This window comes from Mercenaria mercenaria, chromosome 11 (genome assembly GCF_021730395.1).
Source record: "Mercenaria mercenaria strain notata chromosome 11, MADL_Memer_1, whole genome shotgun sequence".
In the NCBI taxonomy this organism is placed as follows: Eukaryota; Metazoa; Mollusca; class Bivalvia; order Venerida; family Veneridae; genus Mercenaria; species Mercenaria mercenaria.
This window is the reverse complement of record NC_069371.1, coordinates 27,932,828-27,952,435: the sequence shown is the minus strand read 5'-3', so window position 1 is coordinate 27,952,435 and position 19,608 is coordinate 27,932,828. Positions and strand designations below refer to the sequence as shown.

General features: G+C 34.5%; 1 protein-coding gene across 3 annotated transcripts; it reads right to left on the bottom strand.

The window, feature by feature from the left end:
* Window positions 1-1,225: 1,225 nt before the first annotated feature.
* On the bottom strand, window positions 1,226-18,135 carry LOC123532962 (solute carrier family 23 member 1-like). Of its 3 annotated transcripts, none has more exons than XM_053518792.1 (13): window positions 18,018-18,135; window positions 17,584-17,772; window positions 13,904-14,061; window positions 13,091-13,188; window positions 11,381-11,481; window positions 9,810-9,991; window positions 9,450-9,570; window positions 8,476-8,632; window positions 7,997-8,146; window positions 7,522-7,625; window positions 5,486-5,759; window positions 3,107-3,202; window positions 1,226-1,726 (listed from the first exon to the last, which is right to left on the bottom strand). In XM_053518792.1, exons 1-13 carry the CDS (start codon window positions 18,063-18,065, stop codon window positions 1,530-1,532), a joined length of 1,875 nt encoding a protein of 624 aa, XP_053374767.1. In that variant the 5' UTR covers window positions 18,066-18,135; the 3' UTR covers window positions 1,226-1,529. The 3 variants fall into 3 exon arrangements, with proteins under 3 accessions (XP_053374767.1, XP_053374769.1, XP_053374770.1); XM_053518794.1 differs by having other exon boundaries at window positions 9,480-9,570; XM_053518795.1 differs by lacking the exon at window positions 3,107-3,202.
* Between the last annotated feature and the right edge of the window lie 1,473 nt (window positions 18,136-19,608).

Sequence of the window (19,608 nt, the reverse complement as noted above, 5' to 3'; positions counted from 1 at the left end):
GGAATTTTATATACATTGTGTTGTCTAACTTGCTGAAAATAGGGTAAGTGCGAGGTTGGCATGCCCTAAACGCGTTAAAAACCCCAGTTTCTTTTATAAAGGTTACTGACCGTTCCAAGGCGATGCCCCTATTTTCAACTGGTTTTCTGTCTGTCTTGTATTGTCTGTTGCGTATTTTACCTCCTTCTTATCCCCCAACCCCACCTTTCCCCTTGCATTTGCGCGACTTTTTGCATCCCTTCCCCTTTACTTTGAGTTAGTTTTCGTGGCTCCCTTTTATTTATGCTGACGGAATCCTAAGGCGGTATACAATTGTTGTTTTTTTCCCTGCTTATATGGGTGTGATTGTGTATAAGACGGTGCCTTAATGTTTTCTATGTTATTTAGTTGTGTGTAGTTGTGTATTTGATTTTAGTGCATACATGTGACTGCGCTTTTGTGGTTTACGTTAGAATGTGGTAATGTGACTGTTATTAAGGAACGTGGCATTCCCTTTGTATATTCATCCTTGTTCATCTTTTCCCCTTCAAATTCCTCCTCCACCATCCCCCCCCCCCCCCCCCACCCCCGCTACCATTTAACCACTTCCTCCCCCTCTATCTATATTTCACATAAATTAATATGTACTTGTTAGATGTTTAAAGCTACCCGTTTATAATATTTTTCCATTTCAGCTTCCTTTTGTTGTGAGCCTACTTTGCAAATTTTAGGTGCTCTGTACTTCCGAAAAATCTACCCTTACCTGTTTTCTTTTGGAAAGTTTTAAAGAAATGTAGGGAAACTCGTAAGATTCAATGAGACGTAAGCTGATTGGATGAAAAGGTTATGTTCACAATCATAAAATTTGTGTCAAAATCAGGCAATATGTTTTCTGTGAAATTTGGAACATTTTACTAGTGTCTGGCTGAATGGTTGACTTAACAATTCTGTATTTAGAATAGTAGGTGTCAGTGGGCATTTTGCCTCTAAATGCAATACAACAAGGGGTGAAGGTGTGTCTAAAGAAATATTGTTAGAAAATGGACTGGATAAGCCTATATAAAATTGAAATTTTTATGTGTCTGAAATGCTGTCTTACTGGAAGAATCCCATTTAAATGGTAATTTCTCAATTTGGGGGCATGTTACAATGGTATCATTTACTGCGTCAGTTTTGACGTAGTTTGAGAATGAACAGGCTGATCATGAATGATTTAATGCGCCGCTATAAAGAGTGCTTAAACATGTTAAAGAGCGTCATTGTTTTATTTCATTTTTCTATTACTTGAAGGAAACAGTAACTGTGCGAGAAAATGATCTTTCACTGAGTGAAAATGTGCTTTCCTTAACACGAAAGAGCCTCGTTAGGACGACAGCCGGGTATTCCCTTTCTCAACAACAAAAAGTCAATATACCAGTTAAGTCTTGTGGAAAAAAAACTCTATTATTTTTTCTCCACACTGGTTTTCTAATAGGACCATTAAGGATGAGGTTTACACTAAATTGAATGAATGAATTCATTAAATCTATTTGACGCATGGACAACCTTGACTATTTTGGATAAAATGGTAAAAATCGTAAACATTTAAATCTTTTGACAAGTTGTTTTGAAAAAGGGACAGTGTAAATTGTTTTCCTTAATTTCCTCAGCCTGATTTCGTCCTTAGTAGACTTTTCTGATATGTTTGTTTCCTTTTCTACGCCCATACTAGCTTTCCAAGCAGATAGGCCTCGTTCCTCTTCAGTACCTGCAAAATTTTATTTTGTCTTAATAGCTGTGACATACTTAAATTTGAAAAAAGAAAACAAATACGCCAAAAGTATAACAAATCCAAATTTCGAGCAATTAGAAATTTTACCCTCTAGCCTGATAAATGTTTAGGTGGACAGGTACATCATTGAATTTGGACAGTGTATTAGAGTGGTGGAATTTATGCTCGCGGTATTTTGTACATATATAATCTTTTTAAGAAGCAAGAAAAAATTATTATTTCGATTTGCCTATGCAAAAACATATAGTTATCCTCCTTTTATCGAAACATATTGTTGATGTGCGTCATCACGTGACTTAGTCGTCTCGTGAGCTATCGACACGGCATACGTGAAAAGGTGAAAATTCGCGCTGAAGGGAACCTATGCTGGCGGTATGTAATATCGAGTAAACTAAGGACGAAAAAAAAATCAGCAGGCTACAAATGAACAAACAAGCATATGCGAATATAATATTTAGAACATTACTCATTTATTATGTGAAAAACAAAATAAATGGGGATAAAATTTAGTATGTGCCTCTATGTGTATATTTCCCTTTCCGAAATGGAGTCACTATTAGAACAAAGCTTAAAACGTATAATAATGTTGTTTAAAAACAGAATGTTCAAGTATCAAAAATTCAAACAACGACAGTGATTAACTCGCTAATGTTTTCTACACTTCTTTTGTGTGTAGGAAATTTACTCCTCCCTACATCTCAGAAAGAACCATTTGGACTTTGTCAAAATACTAAGATCAACATCGATCTTTTCATGGTTCGAAAGGCACTCGTAGTGTAGCCAGGCGTCACATTCATCACATCTTGCTCTTAAATGTATCTTATATCTGAATGTAATGCATGATTTCTAAAAAACTAACTTTAGTTTAATGATTTTGACATATTTGTGTGAGATTTGTGCGCCGGATACAGATTGCGTAAAATGTATCGGCTGCTGTATACGTCACGTGAGCGGCACGCGCGGCTATCGCCACGTTTGTTGCAAAGGCATTTCACCACTGGTCGGTGTTGAACATAGCATGATGAAATATTTTTATCAGTGCTTCTGCAGAAAGCATATTTATCGAAATACCGCGAGCATAGGAATACCGCGAGCATAGGTTATTCAGTGATGTTCGATGAGAAATTACTGTCTAAATAGTGGAACAGAGCAGACCATGATTATCCAGCACGGATGTGCTGGCTTGTCTTGGTTTGCTCTGGTCGCAAAGACAGATTTACTTGCCGCCAACAGGCTAAAAGTTACTTAAACCATTAACACTAGTACAGATAAAAATGAAAATAAATTTAAGATATTGTTGATGTTACCAAGACGGGTTTAAATATGTTAAAACTGAAAGCTTGAAACAATCATTACCTGGCATTGTGTTATCCATAAAGCATGCGAGAACAAATGCCACAAATGCAGGATTTGCCAAAAACATCGTGAAAACGCTGTCAAGTGTTGGTACCCCTATATATATATATATATATATATATATATATATATATATATATATATATATATATATATATATACAGAAAGAAATACAGTGACCATGGTTAAAAAACAGGAGAAAAACAGAAAAATCTTTAAGTGCTATCATTTCTCAAACCACTGTTTTGATTGTATAGAAGATAATCTACCAAGAATTCTGATACTATTGCAATTGGTAATATCCTAGCCATCAGGTACGTGGTAATTTACTCATATTTATTTTATGTTTTTCGGTGGTTTATCGAAATATAACGGTGAATTATATCCTGATAAACTCACTGGCCACTCAGTGAAAATTATCAAATCTGATACCCGGATTAACGTCAAAAAGTTTACCGAGCGTACTGAAAGCAGGAAACAATATGGCGATGACGTCGTTAAAATGACGTCATCTTTGCGATGCTTCCTGATAAAGTTTCCCGCAAATTTCGACATTTTATTGAAATAAACACAGCAAAAGTAGAGTTTTAGACATAAAATAAACAGAAAAATTGTTTGTATCGATGTAATACCACGGTAATTTCACTCGTGAACACCAAAAGTTGTTATTTTCACTCGTGGCTGCGCCACTCGTGAAAATATCACTTTTGGTGTCCACTCGGTGAAATTATAACGTGATATTACACCGAAACCAACAATTATCCTCTATATGTATCTAGCGGAAAATTCAAAATATTCTTTTCAGAATCTGCTTGCCTGATTTTAAAATGATTTTACACACATGCTCTTTGATTGGCTTATTACAAATTAAAAAGACTGATGAAAGTATTCCGATTGGCCTAAAACATGGCCGCTAAAGCATTTGGTGTGATGGTAACATCATCGCCCTCACTTACCGGTCTGTTTAGCTTTTATTGTGATTTTTATCCAGTATCGTAACATCATTGCCATCGCTTACCAGTTTATATCACGTAAGATGTGATATGTGTCCTACATGGTAACATCATTTTCTTCACTTACAAAATATAACAATAACTGGTGTGATGATAACATCATACCCTCACTTATCGGTCTGCACGGCGTTAGGTGTTATTTGTATTCGGTATGGTAACATCATCACCTTTACGTACCTGTCTGTATCGTGTTAGGTGTTATTTGTATTCGGTATGGTAATATCATCACCTTTACGTACCTGTCTGTATCGTGTTAGGTGTTATTTGTATTCGGTATGGTAACATCATCACCTTTACGTACCTGTCTGTATCGTGTTAGGTGTTATTTGTATTCGGTATGGTAACATCATCACCCTTACTTACCTGTCTGTATCGTGTTAGGTGTTATTTGTATTCGGTATGGTAACATCATCACCTTTACTTACCTGTCTGTATCGTGTTAGGTGTTATTTGTATTCGGTATGGTAACATCATCACCTTTACTTACCTGTCTGTATCGTGTTAGGTGTTATTTGTATTCGGTATGGTAACATCATCACCTTTACGTACCTGTCTGTATCGTGTTAGGTGTTATTTGTATTCGGTATGGTAACATCATCACCTTTACGTACCTGTCTGTATCGCGTTAGGTGTTATTTGTATTCGGTATGGTAACATCATCACCTTTACGTACCTGTCTGTATCGCGTTAGGTGTTATTTGTATTCGGTATGGTAACATCATCACCTTTACGTACCTGTCTGTATCGCGTTAGGTGTTATTTGTATTCGGTATGGTAACATCATCACCCTTACTTACCTGTCTGTATCGTGTTAGGTGTTATTTGTATTCGGTATGGTAACATCATCACCTTTACGTACCTGTCTGTATCGTGTTAGGTGTTATTTGTATTCGGTATGGTAACATCATCACCTTTACGTACCTGTCTGTATCGTGTTAGGTGTTATTTGTATTCGGTATGGTAACATCAACGCAAACCAAGACCACTTGTTATGCTTTTAGTGTGATCATCACCTTACTTACCGGTCTGTATCGCATTTGTTGTGATTTGAATCCATACTGGTAATTTTACCACCATCGCTTACAAATTTATATTGTTATGGTGTGCTTTGGTTCAAGCATGGTAACATCATTGCCATCACTGACTACTTATTAATGCATTTAGGGTGATGGTAACGTCAACACCTTCATTTACTGATCTGTATAGCGTTTAGTGTGATACGATCCAGTATGGTAACAATAGTGCCCCTCCTAACCAGTTTGTATTGCGTTTGGTGTGATTTATGTCCACTATTAAAGCATCATTGCCATCACTTATCACTTATTACTGCATTTGTTGTGATGATCACAACATCACTCTCACTTACCTGTCTGTATCGCGTTTGGTGTGATTTCTACCCAGTATGGTAACATCATCGCCATCAGTATAGACATTCCTATAATCCCAAGGTTCCTTGTCGAGGACAGGTCTATAAATTGTAAATTGGATAGCATCACTCCAATCAGTACGCCAAAATTAATCATCATCATCCCGCCAATGACGCTGTATGGAATAGTGACGAAAATAGCACCAATCTTCCCAATCACACCAAAGACGGTAAAAATAATTCCAACTAATTGGAAAACCCTAAGACTTGCCACCTGAATGAAACAATACATTAGCTGGACTGTTAAATCAAAGTATCAGATATAAATACGTCTAAGACTTTTCTGTTTTCATCATATATTTATTATAATTGTTAGTTATATCATTAACCAATTTAATCGGGGAAAGCAAGGCTAAGCTCTTTGTGGTCGGTATCCCCAAATACTGGAAATAAATATGACACGTTTCATTGAAAAACCTGTGTAAGTGACAAAAATCAAAACTAAGATCTATAAAACTAGGTGATAGCATCAAGTACTAGAAGTCTTTATTAACGTTTTTCTTGCAAATATATTTAGCTGTAAATTAAAGGCTTTGGAACTATTTCTTTCCTCTTCTAGGCCAACTACAGTCGGATTGAAAACATCAGAATTATCGGTCAAGATTTATTTCAATATCTCATTGAAAACAAACAGACTTTCTTTTTATTTTGTGCTAATTATAAAACAAGGATATTGCATATTGGTGATTAGATCCGTAAAATCAACACCACGACATTTTCTTTACTGTATTTAAATATTTTGTTTAAGAATACACTACCCGCTGCTAAAAGATGGCAAATTTCAAAACGAACCCGTTCGTTGAATATCAGAAAGTTTGCGTTGTTGTTTACCTCACAAATACAAGCTGAAGGTCATATTAAAAACAACAAGAAAAAGCATAAACAACTGAGGAACAACCGAAAGGCCTAGGTAAATCAAGCTGCAGAATTAAGTATTATCATGGATTCAATATAAATAGGGCGGACTTATTGATCTACATAGTATAACAAGTTATCTGGCAATGTAAGTTACTATGCAAGTTTGGGTTTATGTCTTGTGATAGTTAACTAAGACAACAACTAACTCCTTGTGATGTCCTCAGCATAATCTACCAAACGATAGTAAGCAGATGAAAAGAGGAGGAAGCAAAAGGAAAAGGATAACTTACAACCAATAATAAAGTGACAGATATTATCAGTGGAAGTATTGAACATGTTACATAAAAAAGAATCTTGTGCGTTCCTGAAACATAGAGGGGTATGCGAGAAAAAAAGTGACATTTGTCCCTATGTGAAATTTCTAAAACGGACCTGTACATTTAAATATTTAGATAGTTTGAAATGATCTAGCTGATACAAAGAGTTACAAAGATAAATTTCTTTGGCTGTTAATAGCTTCAACCCCTTTTCTTTCATCACGAACCTGTTATCTATAATCCTCTGAATTTTCATGGTTCGTAGGCGTTTTGGAATTTTCGTTACCACGACAACAAAAATAACATTTATTTGAAAATATGTAAAATATGGAAGGATTTGATTTGTCTTTGAAATAATAGCTGCTAATTTCTGCATGTGCATAAGAAAAACAATGACTTTCGAGAATTGTACAGTATTTGCTATGCAAGATCATACCATGTTACTAATGCAGGTTTCCTAATTGAATGGCTCAAATATATAAATGGTATATCCTACTTCAGATCAATATATAAATGTTATCTTTGCATAAATAACATAATTTCACATATGAAAACGTTATGCTCGACAGTTTATTACTAGTATATTGAGTATGACTGAGTCTTTTCACGACAGAAATGAAAACAGCAACACCTATCACTTCACCCATTACGAGCTTAACTGGAACTTTTTATAATAGAATACTGAATAGAATTCATGGTCCCAAAATAACCAGAAATAACATAAAGACTGTAAATTGACTTCAAAGTACTGGAAAAAAAAACAAGATTTGAGTTTAATTTGATCATCAGTTGTAATCATACCCTAGTAATTCCAATAGCTCCTATGTTGCCGCCAAAAGTTGATGTAGCATGGCTCGCACCAGACCATCCACCAATAAAACTCATAAATCCTTCTATAGCTATACCTTTAAGTCAAAACGGGATTGATAACAAAACACCAGTTTCCGTCAATGAACTTTATGGTCGTATGGCATACTGATATCATTGAATAAAAACTTAACAATAAAAATAAATGATAAATATGCTTATCTCTTAGTATAGTTATTTTAAACACTCATCGTTTAAAGTAATACATGACCAAAGGATGTAAAACAGTTTTTATGTGAATTAGGGAATCTGTGTGACATAATAGCAATAACTGGAAGGCTCACACTTGGTTATTGAACGTTTCATGGTGGTAATAAAAATCAAATTCTCCGTAAAGGATTAAATTAGCATGAATTCGTTATAGTTGTAATATCAGCATGTTAAACTAATGTATGCACAATGAAAATACCTCTATTAGCAGCATGCTTAGGTGGAGGAGGAGCGTCACAAACTTTTGCACATGCGTAGTAATCACCTATGGAGTCTATTACTGAACTCAGCGTACCCATCAGGAAAGTTATCAGAGCACCCGTGTCGAATCCCGGCGGTCCAAATTGGCCTAAAAGCGATCAATTTTCAAAACATTATCATATTCAACAAAACATGGCTGAAATCAAGATATCGCAAGAAAAACTTGCGTCACCGTGGGACTAGACAGAAAACACTATGAAATTTAACACACACACATGATATAATAATAACAAATAAAATAATTAAAAACAGTAATGTAGACATAACCATTTTCACAGGATTGCATAGTCCTCTAACAAAAGTGTCTTGTTGAAAGAAGAAAAACTGAACTGAACTTCTTATTCACCGCCTTCTTTATCATTTTAATATTTTGCAAATGTATATATATGTAAGAATGCTTTCAGTAGAATAATTTACCAGGATAAGGGAAAATAAACCAACTCGTCTCTCCTATTACTTCAAGTCTGGAGTCAGTTCTGGCATAGTAACTATCACTTAATGGATCGTTGGGAATTACATCACACGCCGTGAGAATCGCGCTCACCAACCAACCGACTATACATGAAATCAATACCTAAAATAAAACAAGAATTTTTTTTTCAAAACGAGTGCATCTTCATAAAATATTTAGTAAAATATGATATTTAATATAGGATACAAGTTAGATAATGCGAAAGATACAACCGCTATCTGACAAATTTAGGCGTAATAGGGTGAATAGAAAACTGTTGTCACGCCTTCTACGACATTTTGGTTTACCAGTATTCTTTTTCTACTGACAAAACGGGAAATGATTTTGATATTCAATATAAGCTTGGTCTAAACAATATTTTATTAATCACAATTCATTTACAACATGTATATATATCAAAAAAGCATACAGGATTGAGTAGGAAGCTGAAAGCTTATTTGAAACTCTCTCCTTTCCAATATAAGCTGAAACGTAAAGAAGTGTGACGTATATAGTTATTATTAGGTCACATGATACAAAAAACGTACAAAGATAGCATGAAACAAAGTCGACTAGATGCTTGAAAGAGTGACCCATACACTTTAAGCAAAACGGAACGTAGGAAGTCTAAAATAGGATTAATACGTTCCTAGTCTAATAAAGAGCACCATAACACTCTGTAAATGACAATATCCAACAGTGCTTTAACGGTATCCAATTATAACCTTTCAAACAGTGTGCCTGATTTTGGCAAATAGTACAACTAAATCTTTATTTCTTGCAGACTGAAATTATCTTTTTGCGAAGTTCCATTTTTGTGAAGAATCAGTGCCAGATTTTATATTTCAGTGAAAAGAACGCTTTTTATCAAACAGACTAAACGCTGCCAGTTTAAAACAGTATATTTCATAATTATCATTTCTGAAAAAAAATAGTATACCGAAAACATTTGATGGAAAGGAAACCGCACAATACGAAAGCCTCTCCCAGGTGACCATACAGGTATAGGCGTTTTCTTCATCCTCAGGTAGAACGACAATACCATAGCTAAGCACACAGTCCTACAACATATTCTTATCACTTAGTTTCTTTGATAGTTTGTCAACCAATATAGCTTCAAAATATTTTCTTAATACACTTTATTGATAAAACAAAAGAAATAATTTTCATGTATACATTTAAAAAACTTTTTTGTGATCGAATACTTTCGCTATCATCAGATACAGGGGTTTTTCACAAATCTTTAGAATATCCTATGATATTATCAAATAGCAGTGTAACAGGAAGTCTAAATACGTACAGCATTGAAACACCCCACTGTGTCTTTGCAAACTTCGTTGTTGCCTTGTAGATGTATATTCCAATTACGGTTAGGGCTGGTACAATGGTGACCGGTCCAATAAAGTTGATCAAAAGACCGACGATACCTGTAAGGCCCACCAACATATGTAAAGCACCCGCTATCATGAGACTACCTTCAAGCTAAAAAGAAAGGTGATGCTGTTAAAGCTTAAGCTAAGTACAAAAGATCAAATGCAACGCCCACAAACATGTATTGGGGACCTGCTACCTTAAGACTGTCTTCAAGTTGACATATTGGGTAAAATCAAAGTACAAGAGAGAACAAATTTAAGGTCCAGCATCTGCTATCATGAAACTACCTTCATACTGGCAAATAAAGTACTAGTAGCCTATTACAGCGAAAGCAAATAATACAAGGCCCATCAACATATGTAAAAACACCTTGTAGCACAAGAGTGTCTTCAAGCTAAAAAGTAGTATAACATTGTTTATATTTGAAAACAAAGTACAGGAGATCAATAAGGTTAAGGCCCTCCAATATTTAGAGCACCTGACGCTACGATGTAAATGCCTTCAAACTAAAAACTAGTGTATCATTGTCAGAACTCATAAACGTACAAGAGATCAAATGTAAGGCCCACAAACGTATGTAGAGTACCTCCTATCGTGAATCTATATTTGAGCTGAAACGTAAGGTAGTAGGCCTACTGATACGGCTAAAGCAAAGTACAAGAACTAAAATAATTTCAGGCCCACCAGCATATGTAAAGCACCTGCTATCACAAAAAGTACTGTAACCTTGTTAAAGATTGGACAAAATACAACGGATCAAATATAAGATGGCTGCTTTCATGAGACAAAAGATAACAAATAATGTTACAATACTACTGCTTAGGCAAAGAAAAATTATTCCTTTATAATCAAAACTTTTGAAACGGTTTTTTCGTTGAATAAGCTTACATTGACATCTGACTCACTATGCATCATTATGGCGTGTATCAGTTAAGCACGGATTGTCTTTTCTATGTTTTGGAAATTTGCTGCAAAAACTTTCATTCACCTTCAATTTAGATTTTCATATATATTGAAAATTTGTCGAAGAAGTGTAGTTTTACCTGTGATTTTTGCTAGTTCGATATGAATCTTTAAGAATATCTAAGTTAACATAAATCATCACACGAGCGGACATTACATAGAATTCCGACAATAAAGTTGTTCAAACTTTTCTCTATCACGTGGCTCTTGCAAAATGGAAATGACATTTACGAAGAATGTGATTTGGTGGATCAGTTTCATTAGTAGATGTTTAATAAGTAAAGTGAGCCGTGCCATGAGAAAACCATCATAGTGGCTTTGCGACCAGCATGGATCCAGACCAGCCTGCGCATCCGCGCAGTCTGGTCAGGATCCATGCTGTTCGCTAACAGTTTCTTTAATTGCAATAGGCTTTGAAAGTGAACAGCATGGATCCTGACCAGACTGCGCGGATGCGCAGGCTGGTCTGGATCCATGCTGGCCGTAAAGCCACTATGCTGGTTTTCTCATGGCGCGGCTCAATTAGTCACTTACCCTCTGTACTTTGTCAAGAACTGATGCTTGGTCATATGCCATCGAATCAGACGCATTGGATATTGTTGGTAAACCAGTGGTATTGGCTATATCTGGTGTATCTGTTTGGAAGAAACTATAACATTTATCATTACTCTATACATAATAACATCTACGAGTATACATCACACTTCAGTAATCATGTTATGCAAGAATTTGAGTGAAACTGGTCTATCTGCTTCAATTTCTATATACAGATAGAGCAGTTTCGCTCTAAGCCCTCGTATTTTTTTCCTACTGTACTGTAACAGACTAACTGTAAATGACACAGGTGACAAGTCAGTTTGTCTGAGGTCTGAGTGATAAACGTTTCTCTCCATAAATTCCTGAACATTGGCATAATTAGATTTAGCCTTAAATTAAGATAGATATACAATTGAAATGGTATAAAAAAACAACAGAAATTAAATTAAATATCCAATGCAAAATAATGCGTCAACGTTGAATTGAAAAATTTGTTTGCTTTTAAAAATGGTCACGCATGGCTTCAGAATTGTTCTTTAATTATATCCCTCATCATAAGAAAAGCATATAAGTAAGGGGGTACATTGTAAATTTGAATATGCTGGACAGATATCTTTAAAGGAGACGTATTTCTTCGCACTATGATGCGTGTCCTGTATTGTTTCAAAGGCATATATGATTAATATTTCTTGCTTGATATAAATATATCTATGCTCTTTACCTATCAAATTCAGTTTATCATGATTGATCATTCGGATATATGATGGTGCAACCAGTGTTATGTAGCACCATAAAAACCCCGTAACGTCATTCCTTGTCAGATTACAAAACTGTATCTTTATCTTAAAGTTTGACCAAAAGTGTTTTATGTCACGACCTCATATCAGTAGAATTACTTACATGTTTTCATAAGGAAACCAAAGAGTATCTTCTTGTCAATTTTGTAATGTGCTTAAATGAAGGTATGTACACGAATGAATGTGACAGTCTATGTGGCATTCCCAATAAACCTTCTTAACAGACAGTGAACGAATATAAATGTAACAGTAATATGTATTGCGCATAAACCGCTGGACCCGGTGAGTGGCGCATTTCTAAAATTTTTCAAAACATAGAAATAAGCACATATATATAAAGAAGCACACGGATCTGTTTATTTTTTCTAACAAATATGTCGTGACTGATGTTCACAACGTTCTGTTTTTTCACTTGCAAAAGACCTCTAATGTTCAGGTACCTTTCATAAATTCTGAAATAAAATTTGTGTAAATATGTTTTATTATTTTCCTATGAACCGGCATCAACCCAGTTTTATTCATAAGTTCAGTGTAAAAGTATTCATTTCATACGTATTTGTGACCCCTGCATAAAGTCTAATATAAACATATTTCTGAATTTAGGTATATTTACATATCCACCCGGATACTGAGAGGTGTTGACGATAAGCAGGTCAGTACCTTTGCATAAACTGATACGATTTCAATTCTATAAAAACGTATAGAAACATATAATAAAATCTCGAGTTTTCATTAATCAGTGCAGTAAGCTCATTGTACCAACCGTAAGTCAGAAAGCTTAGAATGCCAAAATGGTGGGTTAAATATGTCAACCCCACTCTGGTTATACAGAATCGACTTGAAGAATATAATATGCATATTGGTTATCATTTTATTTGACTGACAGTTCGGATAAATAAGGTTTTCCTACCTTGGAATGTCAAATCTGGGCAACGCCATTCTGGTAATGAGGACATAGCCAACAAAGGAACTAGGTAGGTCATTGCCGGTCCTTGATATAAAGGCAATCTACCGACAAAACAAATTTTATTACAATATAAAGCATTTAATCATAAATTCATTAATTTAAGAAATCTTTCTTTTACAACATGTACATGATGTTATTATTTAAAGTACTGGCAGAGTGACAATCATGTCAATTAGCTCAAACTGTAACAATGATAGTGTATATCAACCTAAGTAAGTTTCACCTGCTGTTACAAATTATCAAAACATAACGTCGTTTTATTGCAATCAGAAAATCATTTGTACAGCTTTTTGTTTATGTTAAGCAGCTGTATTTGGGGGATCATCTTGAATTACTCGAAGTGCCATGGTATAGTCATTGTAAGTTTAAAATACTCTTGTAAATATTTGACTTCCTTTGATGCAAATAATGTTAACATACATTGGAAGAGCTGGATATAGTTTGAACGGCGTATTTAAAATCAAATTTTGAATCGGCAAAACTATACGATATTCTTCATTACTTTTTTAATGATCATTCTTTAAACAAAAGATATATAAAAATGCGATTATAAAGAAATAACATACAAATATAAGCATCCTCATTCTTAAGCTTTAGCGATACGATTATAAATATCGAGCATAAAGCGACATAAATGAAACAACAATCTCATAGAAATGATTCAAATATACCCTCAAAAAACAAGTTTCAGAATTTTCACGAATTACAAGTAATTTTAGATATATGTCATATTTTGCTATAACTATATGAACTTACCTGACACCAACAGTATTTTGCAGAAATGTTGTAATGCCAGATATAAAAAGTGTTGTACTTAGTAGCCGTGCTTTAAAGTTTTCGTCCGTCCGTGCGCAAACAATATCAGCCACAAGTAACGCCGTTGATAGTGATCTCGACAATGACATTAACACTTGCTAGAAAAAAAAATAAACAAATGTAGTATTGACGTACTCTCCCACAGCTTTGGTGAAATTTTTCAATATGTTCATTTCCACCAAGGTATGCATAAAATGTAAGTATGACACTGAAAAATACTTAAGTGGGTGAAAATGAAACTCAATTTTTATGGATTTTTGAGATAAATTATTTTTCGCCTTTAAGTTGTGGGTTAGTCACTTTAACAATAACAATGTGGTATGGAGGATATTTCTTTGTTTCGATGAAAACTCGAAAAACATTTCATAAAGTGAGCATCCGATTCAAATATTAAATCAAAAGTTGTGTTCACCAGAGAAAGATATTCTAATTGGACATATAAACAGAATATTTTATATTGCATGTTTTTTTTTCTCGATTATTAATAAGATCATTGTGTTTATTTTATCTGTTATTGGTTTGGATAGAAAATACTAATAATTTTGTTTGCATGTTTAGATAACTGCTGAAATTTACTTCTCTTGCAAATATCGCGATGGTGGAATGTTTTGTCAATTAGTCCTAAGTTTTGGTCTAAATGACTTTGTTTACTATCAAAACTGGTCAGATATTACGAAGTTCTCATTACAACTGATGTCATTGAATATTATTTTGTTATTATTTCATGAATTTTATTTCAGAAATGTTAAATACTTTGTTTAACTGGTCAGCAAATTGTTGTAATTTACTGATGTATTTACAATTGGCTTGATTCTTAGTACAGTCCATCTTGTAAAACAAAACCTGCGCACGCAGTGTTACAATGTCACGATGTTGGAGTGGGACAAATTTTAGGTTTACAGAAAAGTTTTATATTCTAAAGTGGAGGTTCGTATATTTTTATAGTTTTATTCTTTATCATAGTCTCATCTGTGTACAAAGAATACAAATACATAAAATAATTAACACATTAAAAACATCCGTACACAGTCATTCAAAACATTAGGATTATAAGAGACTTTTGTAATACTACACTAGGTATGTCTATCATTCACATGTACATATATAATTACAGTGATAAAACCAAGATATTGCTGCTAATCGCTAATAAAAAAAACAGCAAAAAAACAACAACAACTAATAAAAGTACGACCTAAAATTACATTGAAGCACAATACAACTGTCCATAAAACAGCACACTCGACCTTTCTCAGTTCTTGACTCTGAACCAGAGCATTGCCATTAAAAGGGGCTTACCTCCCTCAAACATATAATCAGAGCTGGAGATTGTCTATCCTGGTGTAGACTTTGACATTAAATAACTAGTTTAAGTCTCACGTCAAAAGCCATTGATAATAACAGAGATACTAAACTCTATTAAAAACATTAACCAATACATTCCAAATTAAAAGGGACAGACCTCTGTCAAAATTCAAATCAGAGTTATGGAAATTGTTTCTCCTAATGTAGACTTTGATAGTAAATAACTATTTAAGTTTCAATTAAAAAGCTATGATAGTAACATAGAAATCTGCCTTTATCAAAAACAAACAAAAAAAGAACGAGCATAACCCTGTCATAGTTCAAATCAGTTATGGGGATTGTTTTACCTGGTGTAGACTTTGATAGTAAATAACTACTTAACTACTTTAAGAAGTTTTGATGGTAACATAGATATTTGACTTTATCAAAAACACTAACCAAAAAATTCTAAGTTTAAAAGACACTTAACTCTGTCAAAGTCAAATCAGAGTTATGGGGATTGTCCATCTGGCGTAGACTTTGATAGTAAACAACCACTTTAAGTTTCAAATCAACATCCTCGATAGTAACAGAGACACTTGACTTTACCGAAGACTTTAATCAACGGCAACGGTGACGCCAGGGCGAGTGCAATAGCTCTCTTCGAACCGCCTCGTTAGCCTAGTGGTAGAGTGTCCGCTTCGAGTGCGGGAGGTCGATTCCCGGCCGCGTCATGCCAAAGACGTAAAAAAATGGTACTAGCTTCCTCGCTTGGCGCTCAGCATAAGGGATTGTACTGGTGTAGCGGTGTTCTCTACTATTAAGAGTTGATGGTAGGGTATCTGACTGTGTCAACGCCTAACCAAAATTCTAAGTTAAGGCACCACTGTAAAGTTTGGGGCATGGTTGCTCACTGCTACGATAGTAAACACACTAGTTTAGTATAGCTCGTGAAAGAACTTGCTTTAGAAAGACTTTAAACTCGTGACACCAGCACAAAGCATACTTTCCTTCGAAAGGTCGAGCTAAACAGGAAAATGAGTTGCTGATACCTAATTTAAAATGCATTGAAGATAAGAGGCTTACAGCTGAATTACAATATTTTTTTAGAAATATCAATGACAACCAAATGTCACCTTAGTAAGATCATAAGAGACCGGATTAGCAGCAACCTCTTGTAATATACAAAGTATCATACATGTTAAAATACCAAATTGTATGGACATTATTTACATATATAAAACATTCTTCTATTTAAAATGTTATAACAGGTTTTGGCACTTAATCTAATTAACCTCGAATCACTGAGGAATAGTTTCAACTTATCCTTATCTGAAAATGTTAAAAAAACTGGTTCGACGTCTGTTGCTTTTTGGGTTAACTGCAAACGTATATCCTCATACAAACTACAATTTAATAGTACATGGTTTTCTGTTTCTATGTTATTACAAAACGGACATTTACGCTGTTCAACTGCAAGGTTCTCATACCTCCCCATCTCTATCCGTAATGGGGCTACACCGCAACGGAACTTACTTAAAGCTGACCTGTGACTGCGGGGGAAGAATTAACTTACAATAGTGTTCTACAGCAAATTCTGTTTTAAATGTACAATACGTTCTTAACTTATTTGGACCTCTACCGTTAGAACTATCTGGCCTATTTATTGCCGTTTTCCATTCTGTTACACAATTTTCCATCAATTTACTAACAACACTGTTTATAATTGTATGTTTTGATACAGGATCTTTTATATCAGCAAAATATGCGTGCGTGCGTGCGTGGTACGTGTTGGTCATATGCACGCCTATTAATGCACTTCTGTAGGTTGTGTTTCGTGAGGCGGAGTTCTTAGAAGATGTGGGTTTTTTCTGTTAAATATTTATCCTTCAAGGGCACATAATAATATATATTTTCTTACAGTTTAAGCGGCTTTTATCGTAACTGAACAAAAGTGCACATTTTAAATATCGGGTTCTTTAAAATAACATATGAAGTGTATTATTGATAATCTGAAAATTAAGAAAAAAAACATTATTTTTTTGCCTAGTAACATTCATCATTTAATAATTAAAATGAAATCATCGACAGGAAACATACAAATGAAATTGTAGTGTTTGTAACAACCAATAAGAGCTTTTCAACAAGTAAAAGCGATAGAAATTAACTCTAAAGCATTTTGTAACATTTCCTGATATATTTATTATTGTAATGCATTAACTGAAAACGATTTCAAAAAAAAATATTTACGTAGATTACGAGTGATTTGTCATGCTTCAAACCTAGGATTAGAAACTTAGATTTCATTTCAAATTGTCAGAGGTCCTTGCCCGACCTACCTGCATTGCAAAGACAATAGCCAAAAAAATGGGCGGATTTTCAAACACGTCATAGTGAAAAAGTTTCTCCTCCTCAAAGTCTGTCTGTACTAAAGTCTCTCGCTGTTTCTCGGGGCATGTATCACCATTGGTAGTTCCTGCATCTTTAAGTTGAATGGTGTCTTCGTGTTTTTCCATATTATTGTTTGCCTTCAATTCATAGCAAAGTAAGTAAAAGTTATGTAGTAATTATTATTTCTGATACATGTCATGCAAAAGTATTACATAGAATACTCACATACACACATTCCACAACATTGAAATCATTGAATTTCTGACTTTATTTTAGTGCTGGATTCTTACGTGATACATTATCGCGCGTTTGGTTTTAAGTCCATTACTAAGTATTAAGATAGCATACATTAAATAAATTATTATATATATTAGAAGTTTACCACAGTTTCAACGTTATCCACGTCTTTAGAATTACTGGCATCTAACATACATACTAGTATGCCGGAATGATAGACGGTTACAAATTTAATTCAATAAAGATAAATTTTAGTCACGTTTAATGAACGCTGAGGGCACATATAATAACCATAACATAGTCATGGTAGTGTTTTGCTTTAGAATCATTATACCATCGTCCATGTAACATTTTTGTACCCATAAAGCTTCAGTCAAGAATATAAACTTTATTATACTGTGCCCCATCTATAAACAACTTACTTTGCCCAATGTGATGTGATTTTCCGATTCCGATACAGTGATACTGTTTACTAAAAAACTGCTACATGCTTTTACCAAGTCACCTATACCTCGAAAAATTAAGTTAAAAGTACTACTCTCTACTGTCTGTAAATTGTGGAAGATTGGTTAATCAAAAATGATAATGGGCCAAACTTACCTTATTCCTAGTACACTCCTGCACTAAGTCGAAAGGAGCTTGCATGTAGAATGGATCGCCTCTGAACTTTCTGTTCTCTGGCTATACTACGTCATCGGTCACGTGTTCTTTCGAGAAAACAATCAACAGTAGTCTCATTTTCAAGTTTTTGGTTTCATTAAAGGCGCATAAGACCATGGAGGACAATAGGAATTTCATTAAAAACGTACGTCACAGCGTTACTACAGGAATGTGCGGCAGGACGTGAAGTGGTTGCACACTTACTTCCAGCGAGCGAAATAGCTGCAAACTTGCAAAATGGTGGATATTTGCTAAAATTATTGCACGTTTGCTTGCTTTTTCATCAAGTAAGTGGGTTTCAATGGTATTTTGAACTCTACAGATATGTGCATGCATCAGTTCTATGTCTACGTAACACACGGTTTTGCGTTTCATCGTCGTAAATTTCGATTTGTCGAAGTTATTGAAGGTATAAAATGGTCATGTGCATATTTTGATATTTGAACGGGCTCGTTTCTTGCCAATTTTTTAATCATTATGATCAATCTAGCCTGTTCTGAGGTCCTTAAACATGACAAAACAATTGATTTTGAAGAATTTCATAAAAGTTCGGTTATGCATGTTTCATAAATAATTTTATACTCAAATATATCTTTTTTGTTGCAAACATGTACTTCAAGCAATTTCGGACGCAAACTTTTACTTGGAAATAGTGTCCAACACTCAGAACATGTTGATTGTGTTACTTGTACAAAATATTGTCTGATCAGCGTTATACATTTTGTGCAGCATCACGTGGCCCTTTGATGTTTTAAAATAACAATTTGTTTGATAAAAACCATGTCATATTTTCATGAAACTTGGTAGGGAGTATTGCGCGACTTACAATTGAATTCACTGACTTTTATAATAACTTTTATATTTCGATCTCTTCGGATCGTTCAGCACGACATTTATGTTGTGTTAGTGTACTGTTTAATTTTTCAGCTTGATCATTTCGGCCTGGGTGAATCCAATACTCCCGCTTTAAAAGCTTTGGGTATTGTTTAATCACCCCTTGGATATGGTACCTGCTTTTTATTTTTGTCTTTTGGCAGTTTCTGTGATATGCAGGCTCCATAACCACAGATCCCCTC